We start from the raw sequence: 14,879 nt of genomic DNA on the forward strand, positions 1-14,879 counted from the left end.
CTCATTTTAAATACAAAAAAATTTAACCACTTTACCCACAAATTAACCACTCAATTTACCCACAAGCATTGGGAAAACATTAAGAAGAGAATGAACTTGTACAGACAATGGCTTTTTCCCCAAGAAAATCTATTTCAGTTTTAATTTCTGTTCTTTCAAATGATTGAAAAACCTCTTATTTCATGTCATGTTTTGAAATGCTTAAATAGGGGCATTTCGAGCTTATTTGACACCCAAGAGTAAAGGCTCATGTGCCACCCCTACAAACGACCCTGGTGGGAGGTGGACATGGCTTTTGCCTAGGAAGCCCTGGAATTAAAAAAATTTGTTTTATAAAATGCAGCACATCATTGTTTACTGAGAAAGTGTTCGTGACTATACGTCTCACTTTTGAAGAAACCGTCCCGTTTTTAAAGGGGTTGTTCTACTTTTTGGTCCAGAATTATTTTACCACTCTCACTCATTGCCAGGTAACTCAATTCACAAAACAACATAGATTGGTGAGCCATCATTACTATTATACACTTTTCCTGTAAAGATTATGTATAAAACGAGGCATCTTTTATTAATAAATTAATTTCAAAGGTGTTTCTGGTGCTTCAGAATTCTTTTGCCTTTATTTGACTGGTCTGAAAAAATTAATATTTGAGGGCACCAAAAAATGCACACTTGCTCTTTGTGATGGAGTACATTGTTTCTGGTATTTCAGTCCCAAGTCCCTCAAGTTTTTTCAACAATTTTGACATCAGACTAAGGCTCAAAAGCATGATGTCATATGAATTTTTACTATTGGAAATTTTTAAAAAATTTTGTGTCCAACTGAAGCGCTGAAGCTGTCACCCTTTCCAACCTGCCGCCTGGGTGCAACATACCGATTGTGTCCTCGCTTAAGCTGCCCCTGTGCTTAAAAATACATTACCCACTTTAAAAAACAATTGTTTTAGATGAATGGTTATTTTAACAATTAACAAGTATACTAAAACTAATTATTCTTAAATTATTTTTCTGAATGGTATTTAAAGTATCTTGGGGGGGGGGGGTTTGTGGTAAAAAGGTGCAGGTTGCATTTGAGTGAATATAGTGAAGGATTTAGTGATATCGCAATACAAGTATTTAAGACAAAAGAAGTTAATTTAAGAAAAGAAGTTTCTTTGTTTCTAAGGCAATGTTCAGATTATATTTGAATCGTAGGGACTTTTAGTTGGTCATTTCAGTTGCATCACATCCATTTTATGTAAACAACAGCAAATTTGACAGGGACCTTGCCGTTTGTATATGGTATTTTCATTTTTTTCCCTTCAAATTCATTTTTTGAAAAACTATGCTTTCAAGGGAGGGGAAAAAATCATTAAGATCACCACCAAGTATTTCTATTTATTACTGTACTGCTTGTTACAATCTAATTAGTATGTTATGATTTATTATTATGTACAATGAATTTTTTACACACATAATCATTAATGCAAAATACCGTACAACAATACTATCCAGACCACCTCAAAGGTTTAGATAATAATTTTTTTAATATAAAAAAAAATCTGTTAAGAGCAATTAGCACCTTTCAATGGATAATACCCAAAGCATTTCTACATTTACAGATGAAACAATTTCTACAAAATAACACTTTTTTTTTATATTTATAATACTGATAATACAAAAAACAGCTGTCTCAAAAATTTTGGGAAAATTACAGGCTTTTAATAGCTAATAGAGTTTTTGTTATTCAATTAATCTTGAGAGTAATCGAAAATCCATCATGCCCAGGCAGATTTCAGTTCTAATAAGAACCATAAAACTACACATAAAATCTAACATTCTGAATGCCTAAAACTGAAATAAAATGAAATTAAACTCCAAACAGCTATTCTGAGGCCTAATGTATCTCACTTCTTCAAAGGTTCCATATGTCTTTGTTCAACTGAAGAAGGGGCTATATTATGCCCTGAAACTTTGCTGTTTTTAGTTTTATTTCATTTTTGTGATTCTTTTATTTATTTATTTATTTTTTATTTTTTTTTGAGTATTCAAGACATTGGAGTTGCTCATCATAGGCGGAGATAGACTTGAAAGAGTCTGGGGGCATGATGATGATGACGCCAATTCATATATACACACATGAATTAGATCAGTCTACTCTACCTTTGACACTGGGGGGGGGGGGGCAATGCCCCTCTATGACCCCTGTATCTCCAACATGTTGCTCATCTGTAATTTGCTCAAAAGTTATTTCTCTTAACATATAGGCCTATATAGCTATACATTGTCAAAGCAATAAGGGGGAATTTAGGATAATAAAATAATAATAATAATAACACACAGTTCAACATACTCTGTTAAATTTTTGGCATTTTTAGCTAACCATATATGAAGACCAGCATTTTATTAGGAGGGTGGTTTATTGTTCCGCCGTTAACATTTAAATACTTTATATCTAAAATACAATATATTTAAAAAACTGTTGTTTTTAATAATATTAAAATGATTTCAGAGAGTGATTCACAAGATTTAAAATATGTAAATTGCTGTACATCATGACTTATTCTTCTATCAAAAACTTGGAACAATAATTCAAAATACAAGATTCATTGAGAGACTGGTTATTTGTGGAGATGAAGATTACAAGGAAGAAAATTCGTCACTGCCCCCACGAGAGACTGGTTATTTGTGGAGATGAAGATCTTCATCTCCACAAATAACCAGTCTCTCAATGAATCTTGTATTGACAAGTGGAGAGGACATTTCTATATAATTCAAAATACCCTAGCAAGGACTTCAAATACCTTTGAATTTCTTTCTGATCACCATGATATGAATCTGGTATACTTGGCTCCACTGGTTTAGCTATCAAATAAAATTAATAAAGCAAATTATTTTGAACAGAAGATGATATAAAATACTGAATACATAAAACGTACATTAGAGTACAGATGGGGCTTAGTTAATTCCTACTTCCACCATTCCTTTGATCTTAGGCAATGATCAACAGTTAGCCGGACATTTACCTTGCTGTTTTCATTTGCCTACATGATGTGGATTGAGATACATCAAGCATTTATGACAAAAACAATTTTTGAAGAAGTAGTGATTTGGTCATGAACCCTTGGAAATCCATCCAGTTAAATTATCCCATGAACTTTCAGCTAAGTTCAAATGATCATGTTGAAGATCAGAAGGTCATTACCACTTGGGTTACCAAATTTAGAGCTTTAGGCTTGTTATTGAAAAATTATCTATCTTGTAAGAACCATACAAAGACTGAGAATATTGAGACAGTGAGAAAGACAATTCAGCAATCATGATGTCAAAAAATTCATCTCTATTAAACTATGATGACCATATTTGGTCAACAATTGAACCATGATGGCTAATTTATCACCATTCTGTAGCTCATATATAAGCTTTATACAGTGAGGTGAGAAAATCCTATATAATCACCCACATATAATGACATTATTCTCTGATCCCAATACACTTTCTTCATAATTTTAATATATTCCATCTATAAGGATAATTCCTTTATAATGATATGTTTACGTTTCTCTGGTCCCTTAAGTATAGGCACTAGAACCTAGGGGATGAGGTTATTTGTGAAAAAAAAACCTAAAGATAATTATTGAAAATCTGCTCTGTAGCTGGCGTTAAAACAAATTTTAATCAATTTCTAATAATAGAAAACACACACAATGGGAATGAACTCGCAAATTAACAAAGTTGAAAAGATTTAATTAATTACAAAAAATCAATTAAGTGTTGTGAATAAAAAATCCTTCCATCACGGTAAATCACAGAAGGAATGTTAATGAAAAATAAATTTCAAATTTTGGGTTTGGTGCTCTCCACAATAATATCAAATTTAGGATTACAAATGCTGAAAATTATTTTATAGCTGGAAAACTGCCAACATGCTTTGTCCACTAATGTAGACAACATCTTTGAACCCCAATGTCCTCTGAAATTTTAAAGTTTTCTGCACTGAAAAACAAAACTCCCCCTCTTCAGAAAAAAACGATGCAACTCCTACTTCTCTTGTCCTACGTCTCAAAATCCTGTGTAGACTTATGGCTTCATCCTTGAAACAAATTAGAAACATTTGGAAATCTGAGATGCAATGCACACTGCTTAGTGAGATCACATCAAGATCTGATAACAATAACCAATTGATAACTGAATCCGAGAGAAACCCCAAAAGCCAATATGATGACCATATGACCATTAGTCAAACAGGATGTATAAAAATTATATGTATATTCATTTTTATTTTTCACATAACTCAATCGTGCTGTTTCTTCAGATTGGTCTAAAATAGGATTTTTTCCCCGTTGAGCTAAAATCTTGCATTTTTATTTTATTCAGCCATTACGAGGAGTTAGAATGTAACTGAGATGCCTAATGTTTCACGATTCACAATATGTTTTTTTAATGTACAGTACGTTCCATAGATTCCATGAGAAAGTCTTTCAGACGATAACTGTGAATCTGGAAAACTAAAAGAAACTGACCAATAAGACAAAACTGACCAAACCGAAGGTTTATTTTTATATCTTACATTTGCAGTGGAACCACTTGATAACGGACATCCTTGGGACTGAAAATTTTATTCTTTAACAGGGAGTGTCCATTAATGGGTAGTAAAATACTTTAAAGCTGTTGAATATTTCAAAGAAGTCTCCATTAATTGGAGGTGTCTGCTACTGGAGAGTATTAGTTATGGAAAGTCCCACTGTATTTGTATTTAATGTAGAAACGCCGTTGCAAAAGCAGCTCCACGTGTAGCATTGCTACTATGGTCTAATTAGGACATTGTGAACACAGTGTATGAAAATGTTTGTCAACATGGGAGGGGAAAGTACAGCTCCTAACCTTTTATATAGTCTTGCAGACTGATAATGATAACTTTCAGGGAAAAAATAAGTGTTATTGGAAATTGCAAGAAAATATAAAAAAGTTACTTGAAAATACAAATATAAGCTTGTTTGAGTGAAGAGTTTAGTTTGATAAGCTTTCCCTTATGCCAAAGCAAAAACTTGATTTGTAATCTCACAGACGAGTTGCACCCAAACATGTTAGGATTTCTATTGCATCTGACCTATCTGCATGTAAAATGTTTATTTTGCTTAAACGCATAATTTTTTAAAAGCTGGTAAGGATATAGCAAAGTTTGTGTATAATGAATAGTTTCACTGCTTTTCTGACTTTGTTATAAGTGGAGCTGACTCAGTGGCAACTTGTGGTCAGATATTTTGGAGGAGGCGCAGATTTCCAAAAATATACCGCCATCTATTGGTGATGATATGTAGTAAAGTACATGCAGGGATTTTTACCGCCCAGGACAAAATAAATTTTGCTGTCCCCCCACTCCAATTTAAAATTTGATAATTTTATATGATGGTGTTCTTTGTTTCCCCCAAAATCTTGCTGCCCCCTAAATTTTTCTGCCTAGAGCAATCGCCCTCTCTGCCCCCTCTAGTTCCGGCCCTGAGTACATGTATTATTTACAATTAGTAAAGTATTGCACTACATTGAAAACTTTTATTTTTGTTTATCAAATTATTTTTCACATTATCTGTATACCTATGCAGTACAAAAATAATAATACTCTATCAATGCAACATTTATGTAAATAGTTTGTGCGGTGAGCTTAAGCGATGTATTGACAACATTGAATATCATAATTTAAATTTAGCAGTTGCCATCGATAATGGTTTTTGCAAATTGTGAAAATTCATACTCTTCTTTAAATTTCAGGGGTGTGTTCCCAGCCAAAATTTGGGCCCATTTTCTGAACCCTTCTAAAAAACAGACACTTTACAAAATTCCAAATCTGAAAAATGGACAATTCACAAAATAAAAATTAATGAAACCATAAATTAGGAATTTCATTTCTTTTGTGTAGATTAACTATATTACTTTGATTCCAGCAAAATTACTTATTTTTCACAAAATTAATGATCCTTTTCACAAAAATAATGGGAATTTTCACAAAAACTGGACCTTACAAAAAAGGTCTGGACAGACGCCTGAATATTATACTCTGATTTAAAAGGTGTATAAATTTCTATGACAAAGTTATAAAATGTATATATTTTTTATTCAAATATATTCTAACTAACAAGATACAACAGATTTAAAAGAAAGCAGATGGCAGCATGAGTATCCATGGCAATTTCTTTGCGCACCCAAAATGAGCATAATAACCTGTGTGTGTACTGACCATCCTCCTTTCTTCCTCCTCTGGTTTTTATACTACCAAACAGTGGCGGATTACCGCACAGGCGCATGAGGCACGCGCCTGGGGCCTCGGCAGAGCGGGGGGCCTCCAAATAGTTGTGTGCTTCATCCTACATATGAATTTACATGCGCATCAACAAATCTCTTGAACTAAGTACAGTATCTGCTCTCTCTTTTTTTTTTTTAACCGCAATTTTTTTTTTTTTATGTATACTGTACGTATAAGAGTTATGGAAGAAAAACGGGAACTGAAAGAAAAGAACAATTTACAAAACGCAGCTCTCAAGGGTCAGTTCTTCCCCGACAAAGAAAGAAGAGACATTGTAAAGCGATCATTCAGGGAGGGTCATTTTCAAACAGTATTTCCCTAAGGGCACAAGCAGGAGGAGGGGTGAGAACAGCAGGTCCTAATGTCTGTCCGAAATGAAAATTGGAGTGAAGGCATAAACAGATGTCTCATTCCACAGTATTAAATGCTTTTGTGGGCGCCGATAATACGACAGCTTTGGTGTAAGTCATTGTTACTTCATTGTTACTCCGTCAATCACATTAAATAGCTGCCATTTTGAACGAAACACGCAAATAGTTGGCAAGAGGAATGGAAAACGTTGATGGCGTAGTGGATATTCAAAATATTATTTGAGATTAAACTTGATATCATTGATTGTGTATGTGTGGTTTCTCAGCCACCTCGTTGGGCATTTTGCCTGTTGTGGCGTTGTATTTGTATTTGTAAGCTTTTGTATACAGTATAATGGATGGCAAGATCGGCAAGCGGCGACATCGACAGGAAGAGACACTCATACTAATTAAAATGAATGTAGTAGAGCTCTTATTGTGATTTTGTCTCCCACTTGTTTGAATGAAATACTATAAGCTGGTTCAAACAACATATACATTTGCAATCTATGACTGGAACCATACGACCATATGACAAAAAAAAGTGGGGTTTGAAATGAATGCTGAATGACATGCATTCTGAATCACGTGATTTTTCTGTTTCTCTTTTAACACTCCCTCCCCGGCTGAAAAAAATCAAGGGGGTTTCTTTTCCTTCTTTCTAAAAAAAAGAGCTATATTTTTGGATTGGTCAAGGAGGCTTGGGTAGACAACATCTTTGTGTCAGACCGAAAAGTGTTTATTGTTAATGTAATTGTAATGTGTGTTATTGTAATGAAAAAAATTTTCATGCCGATCCTCAAGATTTCCTTTAGGATTTAGATTGCAGAATCTCCAAAAATAATGGTAAGCAAAACTAAAAATATATAAATTATCTGATAAATTTTTATTTGAGCATTTCAATTCAACTACAGTAGTCTCTCGAGAATTTGGTCGTGCTCTAATCCAGCACGTCACGGTGTGTGGTGTCACTTTTCTCCTGATGCCCTAACCCCTTAACACGTTCTAATATTTCTTAATTGCTGATCAAGTCCTGACTATGTCTTTGCACGAAATTTCATATATTATTTCAATGGGTTTCTTCAAAGTTAATCCAGCAATTTCGGTAAAATCTGGCACACCGTGGTCTAATACGTACCGGATTAGCGAGAGTGGGGTCTTCCAACCTTTGAGGCATAGCAGGCCATATTGAAACATTTTATAAAGTACGCGGGCCACAATGTTATACTGTGGCATTTTTCGTTATTAAACGAAACGGGGGGGGGCATAATATAGAAGATTTTTATTCACTCTGAATACAAATAATACAAAGGCCACAACAGGCAGAGTGCCCAACGAGGTGGCTGAAAGAGAAAATAATAATAATTAATATAATAATAGTAAAAATAAAATAGAATAAACAAATGAAAAATAAAATAGAATAAACAAATGAAAAATAATAATTTCTAAAAAAAATTTTTTAAATAATTTCTTTTCATTGACAATAATTTTAATTCATTCTGAAATAATTTCTTTCATTGACAATAATTTTAATTCATTCTGAAATAATTTCTTTCATTGACAATAATTTTAATTCATTCTGAAATAATTTCTTTCATTGACAATAATTTTAATTCATTCTGAAATAATTTCTTTCATTGACAATAATTTTAATTCATTCTGAAATAATTTCTTTCATTAAATTTAATTCATTCTGAACTAATTTCTTCCATTAAAAATATAATTCTTATATTTACTCTGATATAATTTCTTCCCTCTATTCCCTCTATTGAAGAAATGTTTTTCTATTAAATATTATCAGTATCTTTATATCAAATCAAATATATTATATTTGAGATATTATCAAATCTTTATTAATCAGTAATATTAAATTACTAAAACTATGACGGATCTCCATTTTTGCCGTGTGGCTGAAGGCACCAGGACGGACATCTTAGATTACTAAAAATATGATGCAGAATTTTACTGTGATTTTTTTTTTTAATGGGAGTGTGATTATTTTTCATCTAGTACCAGAGAATATCATTATATTTCCTTATCTTATTTTTGTGTTTATGGTTTTGGTGATGCAAAAATAAAAAAAAAGTTACGATTTTCATAATATTGTTCATTTTAGTGAACCATCTCGTTCTTATTAGGGCCAAAAGGGTGCAGTGGTGGATAAACACAAATTTGTGGGTGGGGGCGGTGGTTGTGACCATGTGTTCAATTTTTCAGGACGGTTCTGATTTTTTTTGGAAAAAATTCTGAATTTTCCCCCTTTTTTAAGCAAATTTATTTTCTTGGTTTGTTATTCAGTCAAAAACGTAGAAAACATTTTTTTTTCCATTTAATTTTTCTGCTCTCGGGGGGGGGGGGGGTGACGACAGCCCCTACCTTTAATCCGCCCCTGATAGGGGGGCCTCCAGATCAGGTTGCGCCTGGGGCCTCCCAAAATCATGATCCGCCACTGCTACCAAAGGGTATCTGATACTGTGCACGACGGAAAGCGGCCAAAGAGAAAACAAGAATACAGAGCTCTCTCCATGGAAGGCGCTGCTGAACCTTGACCATATGACCCGTATTTTATGTGACTTTTTTTTAATCAATGCTTCCAAAAAAATTTTCTTTTACAATTTATTAAATTAATTTTAAGATGCAAGATTGGATAATTAATTTAAAGAATTAAATTAATGGTGTAATTTTCAGGGGGAGGGGGCATGCACCTACGCACCTCCTTCACAAGTGGACCTTCGCACCTGGACTGACTGTATTTTTATTTTATAAATAATTAACTTTGCTTTTATAAGCCATCTCATCTTTACAACGTATGCAGTTTTCCAATCAATGGCAAATGAAAATTACAGTTTGGACTATGCCAGGGGTGGCTTGAGCTCACCTGCTGCCCCTAAAGATGACCCTGGTCGGAGGATGAATAGGCTTTAGCCTGTGGGAATCTGGGATAAACCTGATTTTTCATCTGTCCATAGCCACTCACCATTGTTTACCCAATGCAGTGGTCGGCAAACCACGGCTCGCGAGCCACAAGTGGCCCCTTGAGTGTGGCTCTTCCACAAAATAGCACGTGCGGGCTCATGAAAATTCCAGATTTTTGCAAAATCATGTTTAGACATGCATTTTGGCCATTTTGTTCTCCCCCCAATTGAGTCATCTTTTTCATGAGCTTTTGCTGAACAAAAGAGTGAAAGCCTGATGCTGCTGTCACGTGACACTTCTGCTACCAATCAAAACTGGATTTTGGGTCGAAACTGTGAAGTTCGGGAAAAAACTTGTCAAAAACGAGGCTTTTTTTCCTAAGAAGACGAGTCTCCTCTCAGAACATGGGGGGGGGGGGGGAAACATGCAATGTTTTCTATACTAAGGAACGTCAACCTCTACCCTGCCAGTTCTGGAGTGAAAGAAGATGTAGTGTCGTGGATTGAAAAAGGTATGTTGAGATGGTTTGGATAGATGGTTGGTTACATAGAACGATGGTTAGGAAAAATGAGTGTGGATGGGAGAGTTGGAAAGGGTCGACCTCAGCGAACGTACCTCAATCAGATCGAGGACATTTTTAGCAAGGGCCAGCTGAGGGAGTACCTTAATTAAGTTAATAACAATGTACCTACCTATATAGTTTAAGTTTGAAAAAAATTTGGCTCTCAAAACAAATTTCAATCGTTGTACTGTTGATATCTGGCTCTGTTGACTAATGAGTTTGCCGACTACTTACCCAATGAGATGATGAGCAATCATATTTCCCTTCCTTCTAGAGTTGAATTTTTCAATTAATCTCAAATTTCTATCATAGAGTTGAACTTTCTTAATGCCAAAATACCTACTCCAAGGTTCTAAGGGTAGAGACTAGTTGAGTGCGAGAGAGATCTGGTGCTCCAGGCCCTAGATAAGTGAAAAGCCAAATTCTTTCTTTGCCTTTTTGCCCACTCTTGAAAAATTACTGGATGGGGAAACCAAAATGCAAACATGTCTGGTGTGTGATAGAGTCCATTTTTGTTTCTGGTATTAACTAAGGCAGGGCCACAACTTGGGGGAAGCAGGTGGGTCTGGTGCCTCGGATGCCAGACCAGGGGGGGGGGGGCATAGCTTTCACCCTTTAACATTTCAAGGAAGATGCCAAAATGTAAACTTGTCCAGACTGACCAAGCATCTAGTTGCAGCCCTGATGTGAGGTGACTATACATCATGCATTTTCCTGGACATTCTCATATTTTCATGTAATTTTAGCCAGCCTGACTTTTTTGTGAAAAGTACCGTTTTTTCACATATTTTCAATGAAGCCTACATGAATTTTAATTCTTTACTGAAATCACACAAGGATCAAAATAATTTTTCAACTCATAAATTATATTATCATTATTTCAACTATGAATAAGAATATTCATGTCACATATTTGTCATGTTAAACGTTTTATTTCATGGAATTCATTTTCATCCGCTACAATATGCAATAATGCTTCATTTCTCACCATTGGTGATTTTTAGTGATTTTAGCAATAGTTGGCAATTTTGCTTACATTTGGCCTCATTTTCTATGATAATTGGTGATATCCTGTATCTTCCCATATTTTGAATCCTGTATTTTCCTCGAGGAAATAGGGTCAGCCTAGTATTATGACCCTAGGCCAAAACTTCCTACATAGCTTGTAGTATCTAGGAAATATTGCCCAAGCCCTCTCTGTTCTCTCAAGTTTTCACAATATCTTCATTGTCAAGGTATGGCTCAAAAGAGTGGCAGTGCGTGGTGTCTTGTGAATTTTTATTGTTCCAAAATTTTAAAAATGTAGCCTATATATCTAAACAAAAGCCTATGCTGACGCCCCTTACCTGTCAGCCGGGTGCACTGCACCCCTTGCACCCTCACTCAAGCTGCCCTGGACTATGCCACATACTCTGCAAACTTCACTGAGGTTTAACAATAGGTTCTCTCTCTCTTGAACAAACTCTTGGCACATTTAAGGAAGTAATTTCCTGACTGTATATTTTCATGTTTCATGCATAAATTAAACTACATACTTTTCTTCATTTGCTATGACACTTTTTTTTTAAATTTTAGTTCATACACATGAACTTCAATTTTTCATCACATAATCATAACACTTAAAGTATTCTTCAGCAAAAGTTACCTGCAGTACTACTTTCGCCTTTCTGGCTATGCTTCTTGCATGATTTTCTTTCCTTTTTTTGACTTTTCAGTCCTTGTTTTTGTCCTTTTCCTTTCGTAGAAGATGATGGGTTAGACATGGTTCTAAGCAAATACTTGGCCGAACTAAAGATATGAAAATAAATATAATTAGCAACATTTCATGCAATTATTTTCATTTAAATAGAGGGTTTGACCATTATTTTCATCAGAATTTCAAAAAAATTCATTAAATCGATAAATTTGTTATATCCGGGTCTGACTATACTTCAGTATTTGGCATTTTTAATAAATCAAGATTCGCCGTAGCAAAAGCAAATATAAAGCTTGAACTATCTGAATGTATCAAGGAAACATTTTATTTTCTGGATATTATGCTGAGGTGAACTCGGAAAGAAAAGTCATATTGTTTCCGCCAGGACTCGAACCCAGGCCCTCTTGCTTACTGGGCAAGCATGCTACCATCTACACCACTGGAGACACGACCCTGCCTTCCTTATTTCACATTATTTTTCCCGTATTATCTGGATCTTGGGAGGAGTGATTGCTCCCCCACCCCCACTGGATCTGTGCCTGTCTGCTACATGCACTTATCTCTATACCAAATGCTTTCATCTGATGGGATGAGGTAACAATTTTAATATAGTAGAACCTTATTTATTATAAAAAGAATTATTATAAAAAAATTAACCATTTTAGATAAGAAAAGTTTCGAAAGTTATAAAATAAAATGCATTACTTATTGCTGATAAAGTCTTTGGTCCAATCGTTGTAGCAAACCAGTGTTATAAGGGAACAAATACGATTATCTCACCGTCTTCCAGTGTTGTGTGTATAGAGTCTTGATAATCCGAAGTGAATGGGACTGAGACCACCTCAGATTACTGAAAACTCGGACTATCTGAAAAGTAATAGAAAATGACATTTCAAGGGGAGGTAGTATCGACTTTTAGCTTTTTTGCTCTTAATTCAATGGTTTAATTCATTGCACAAGGCCTTTGTATAGAAAATGTTGATGGTGTGGAGGGGAGGGGGACTCCAGTCCTAGGTGCTTGATATGAATCTTATTTTTTTTTTCACACTATAAAATTACTATATCAGAGAGGAATAAGGAAAAATATAGGAAAAATCAGACAAAATGAAACTAGTTTTTGGCAAACAAAGATTTTGAGAATGGAATTTTGAAAAACTCCAGCATCTTGGGTTATCTGGAAATTTGAAGTTTTAAGACTCAAATTATCGAGACTCTACTGTACTGGTGTACAAATTATCAATACAGATTTACTTTGTGTTTTTTTTCTTTTAAATTTTAGAAACAACCCAGTACTGGGACAAATTTATAGGAACTATTCTGCAAATATGTTGTGCAACATTAAAGCCCTTTTTTGTTTTTTAGAAGGACATTTACTTGATCGTAAGCGAGTTCAAGGCTCTTTTGGTCAGCATATATTTTTGAATTTGCACATGTAAAAAAAATCTTGATTTTGCTTGCCTTGATATGTGGAAGGTTTCACTGTGAGACAAAGCAGCTATTTGCTAGGGGGCCCTTTACAACTGGGGTAAAAGATATTTGGCTAATTAGTGTTGTTTGAGTTTTGAGTCTCTAAAATTATGAGGGGGAGGGTAAGGCGGTCTCAGAGCATGGGCTTACCCGGTCTCATTATGGGAAGAGGACGCCCTGATGAGATCTGGTACTATGATTTCCAAAAGTACGCTGGTACTTCCAGCCAGGTTGGAGGGTCATGATGCCCCCCCCCCCCCCATTTCGCAACTGGGTCCCTAGGTTGAGATCTTTGTCAGCCCCCAAGCAGAATTTTTCACGGGACCTTTTTTCGTGAATTTATATAGTGAAAAAAATGACAAGAATTGTCCCGGTGGGGGGGAACCAGGACTTGTGTGCTCTGTCAGCCCCACCCTTCTTTGAGGGGACCAAGGGAGCCTCTTTGAATATCACTTTGCCCGGGGATCCCATGACGCTATTGAGACGGCCCCGAGCAAATGTTTCACGTGCTCAGGCATAATCTCATGTTGGAAATCATGACTCATATATGACAGCTCTTTAAACTTAATCCAATACATTCAATTTTTCTCTCTCAATTGAACAATCAAGAAAAATCAATCATCATACATCATATTGTATCAAATTAAATTGAAAAGATTAATAAAAATTCATAATAAAAACATAGAGAATCAAAATAACAGTTTATGAAAGTGATTACTTTCATTCCTATTGTGTGGTGTATACGTCAATACTGTCATGGCAACCACAACACCGGGAAAACAAACGGCGATTTAACAGGCGCGACTAGCAAATTCAATCACAGAGAGCTATGATGATACAAAACTGAAACACAAGAATTAACCTGAGTTTTGATTGGCTTGTGCATGCGGGTGTGCTGTACGCGAGGTAGCAAGGGTGTTTACTTGAGACTTACTAGATCCAAGAAAACGTAATCTACAAACACGTGACCATACGATTAAGACTTTACGGGATACAACATCCCTGACCATATGTTGTCGGGGAAATGTGAGAAGTTCAGATCCTAAATACGGGATATCACTAATTTTTTCCAAGCATTCCCGAACGTAGAAAAAGTACCCGTTAATGGCTAAAATAAAAAATTTCAATGAGTGGAAAATTGAGGGCTACTGCAAATCGCAGTGAATTAAAATGTATTTCATGAAATAACGTTGATCATGCAAATTTTGTGTGCTGAATAATTTCTTTCTCTGATTATGATTACCGTGATGTAATTAATAACGAAAATTATCTTCATCTACGGTTTTAGTTAAAATTACAAATTCAAGTAAGCTTTGTCCAAAATACGGGAAAAATGGGACATTTCTATGAAAATGTCACTAAGGCCAAAATTATGTTAAATACATGAATGTTTAGGCCTAATTCCCTAGAGAAAAATGCAGGAAATTGGATTCGAAATACGGGAAATCACCAGTTGTCGTCAAAAATGATGCCAAAGGTAAAAAAGCTTGCCAATTATAACTAAAATCACCAAAATATTGCCAAAATTGGAAATTGAGCGATACTGTAAATTGCAGTGGATTAAAAAAAAACCAAAAAACATGACAATTTTTGTGAGCTGAATACTCATAT

The 14,879-nt window shown here is 35.0% G+C and overlaps 1 protein-coding gene across 2 annotated transcripts in view; it reads right to left on the reverse strand.

Moving 5' to 3' along the window:
* Positions 1 to 14,052, reverse strand: part of LOC149072367 (SANT and BTB domain regulator of class switch recombination) — a 70,364-nt gene extending 56,312 nt beyond the window's left edge. Inside the window, exons 1-4 of one of the 2 annotated variants that reach the window (XM_089246552.1) lie at positions 13,987 to 14,052; positions 12,507 to 12,668; positions 11,751 to 11,893; positions 2,781 to 2,841 (exon numbers count right to left, since the gene is read on the reverse strand). In XM_089246552.1, coding sequence (XP_089102678.1) covers positions 2,781 to 2,841; positions 11,751 to 11,868 — 179 coding nt within the window. In that variant the 5' untranslated portion in view covers positions 11,869 to 11,893; positions 12,507 to 12,668; positions 13,987 to 14,052. The remainder of the gene's footprint in view (positions 1 to 2,780; positions 2,842 to 11,750; positions 11,894 to 12,506; positions 12,669 to 13,986) is intronic. The other variant, XM_089246553.1, reaches the window with a different exon arrangement.
* Between the last annotated feature and the right edge of the window lie 827 nt (positions 14,053 to 14,879).

Source organism: Pholcus phalangioides, unplaced genomic scaffold, assembly GCF_987345545.1.
Source record: "Pholcus phalangioides strain wild (caught in Gottingen) unplaced genomic scaffold, Ppha-v1.0 ptg000017l_1, whole genome shotgun sequence".
Lineage (NCBI taxonomy): Eukaryota > Metazoa > Arthropoda > Arachnida > Araneae > Pholcidae > Pholcus > Pholcus phalangioides.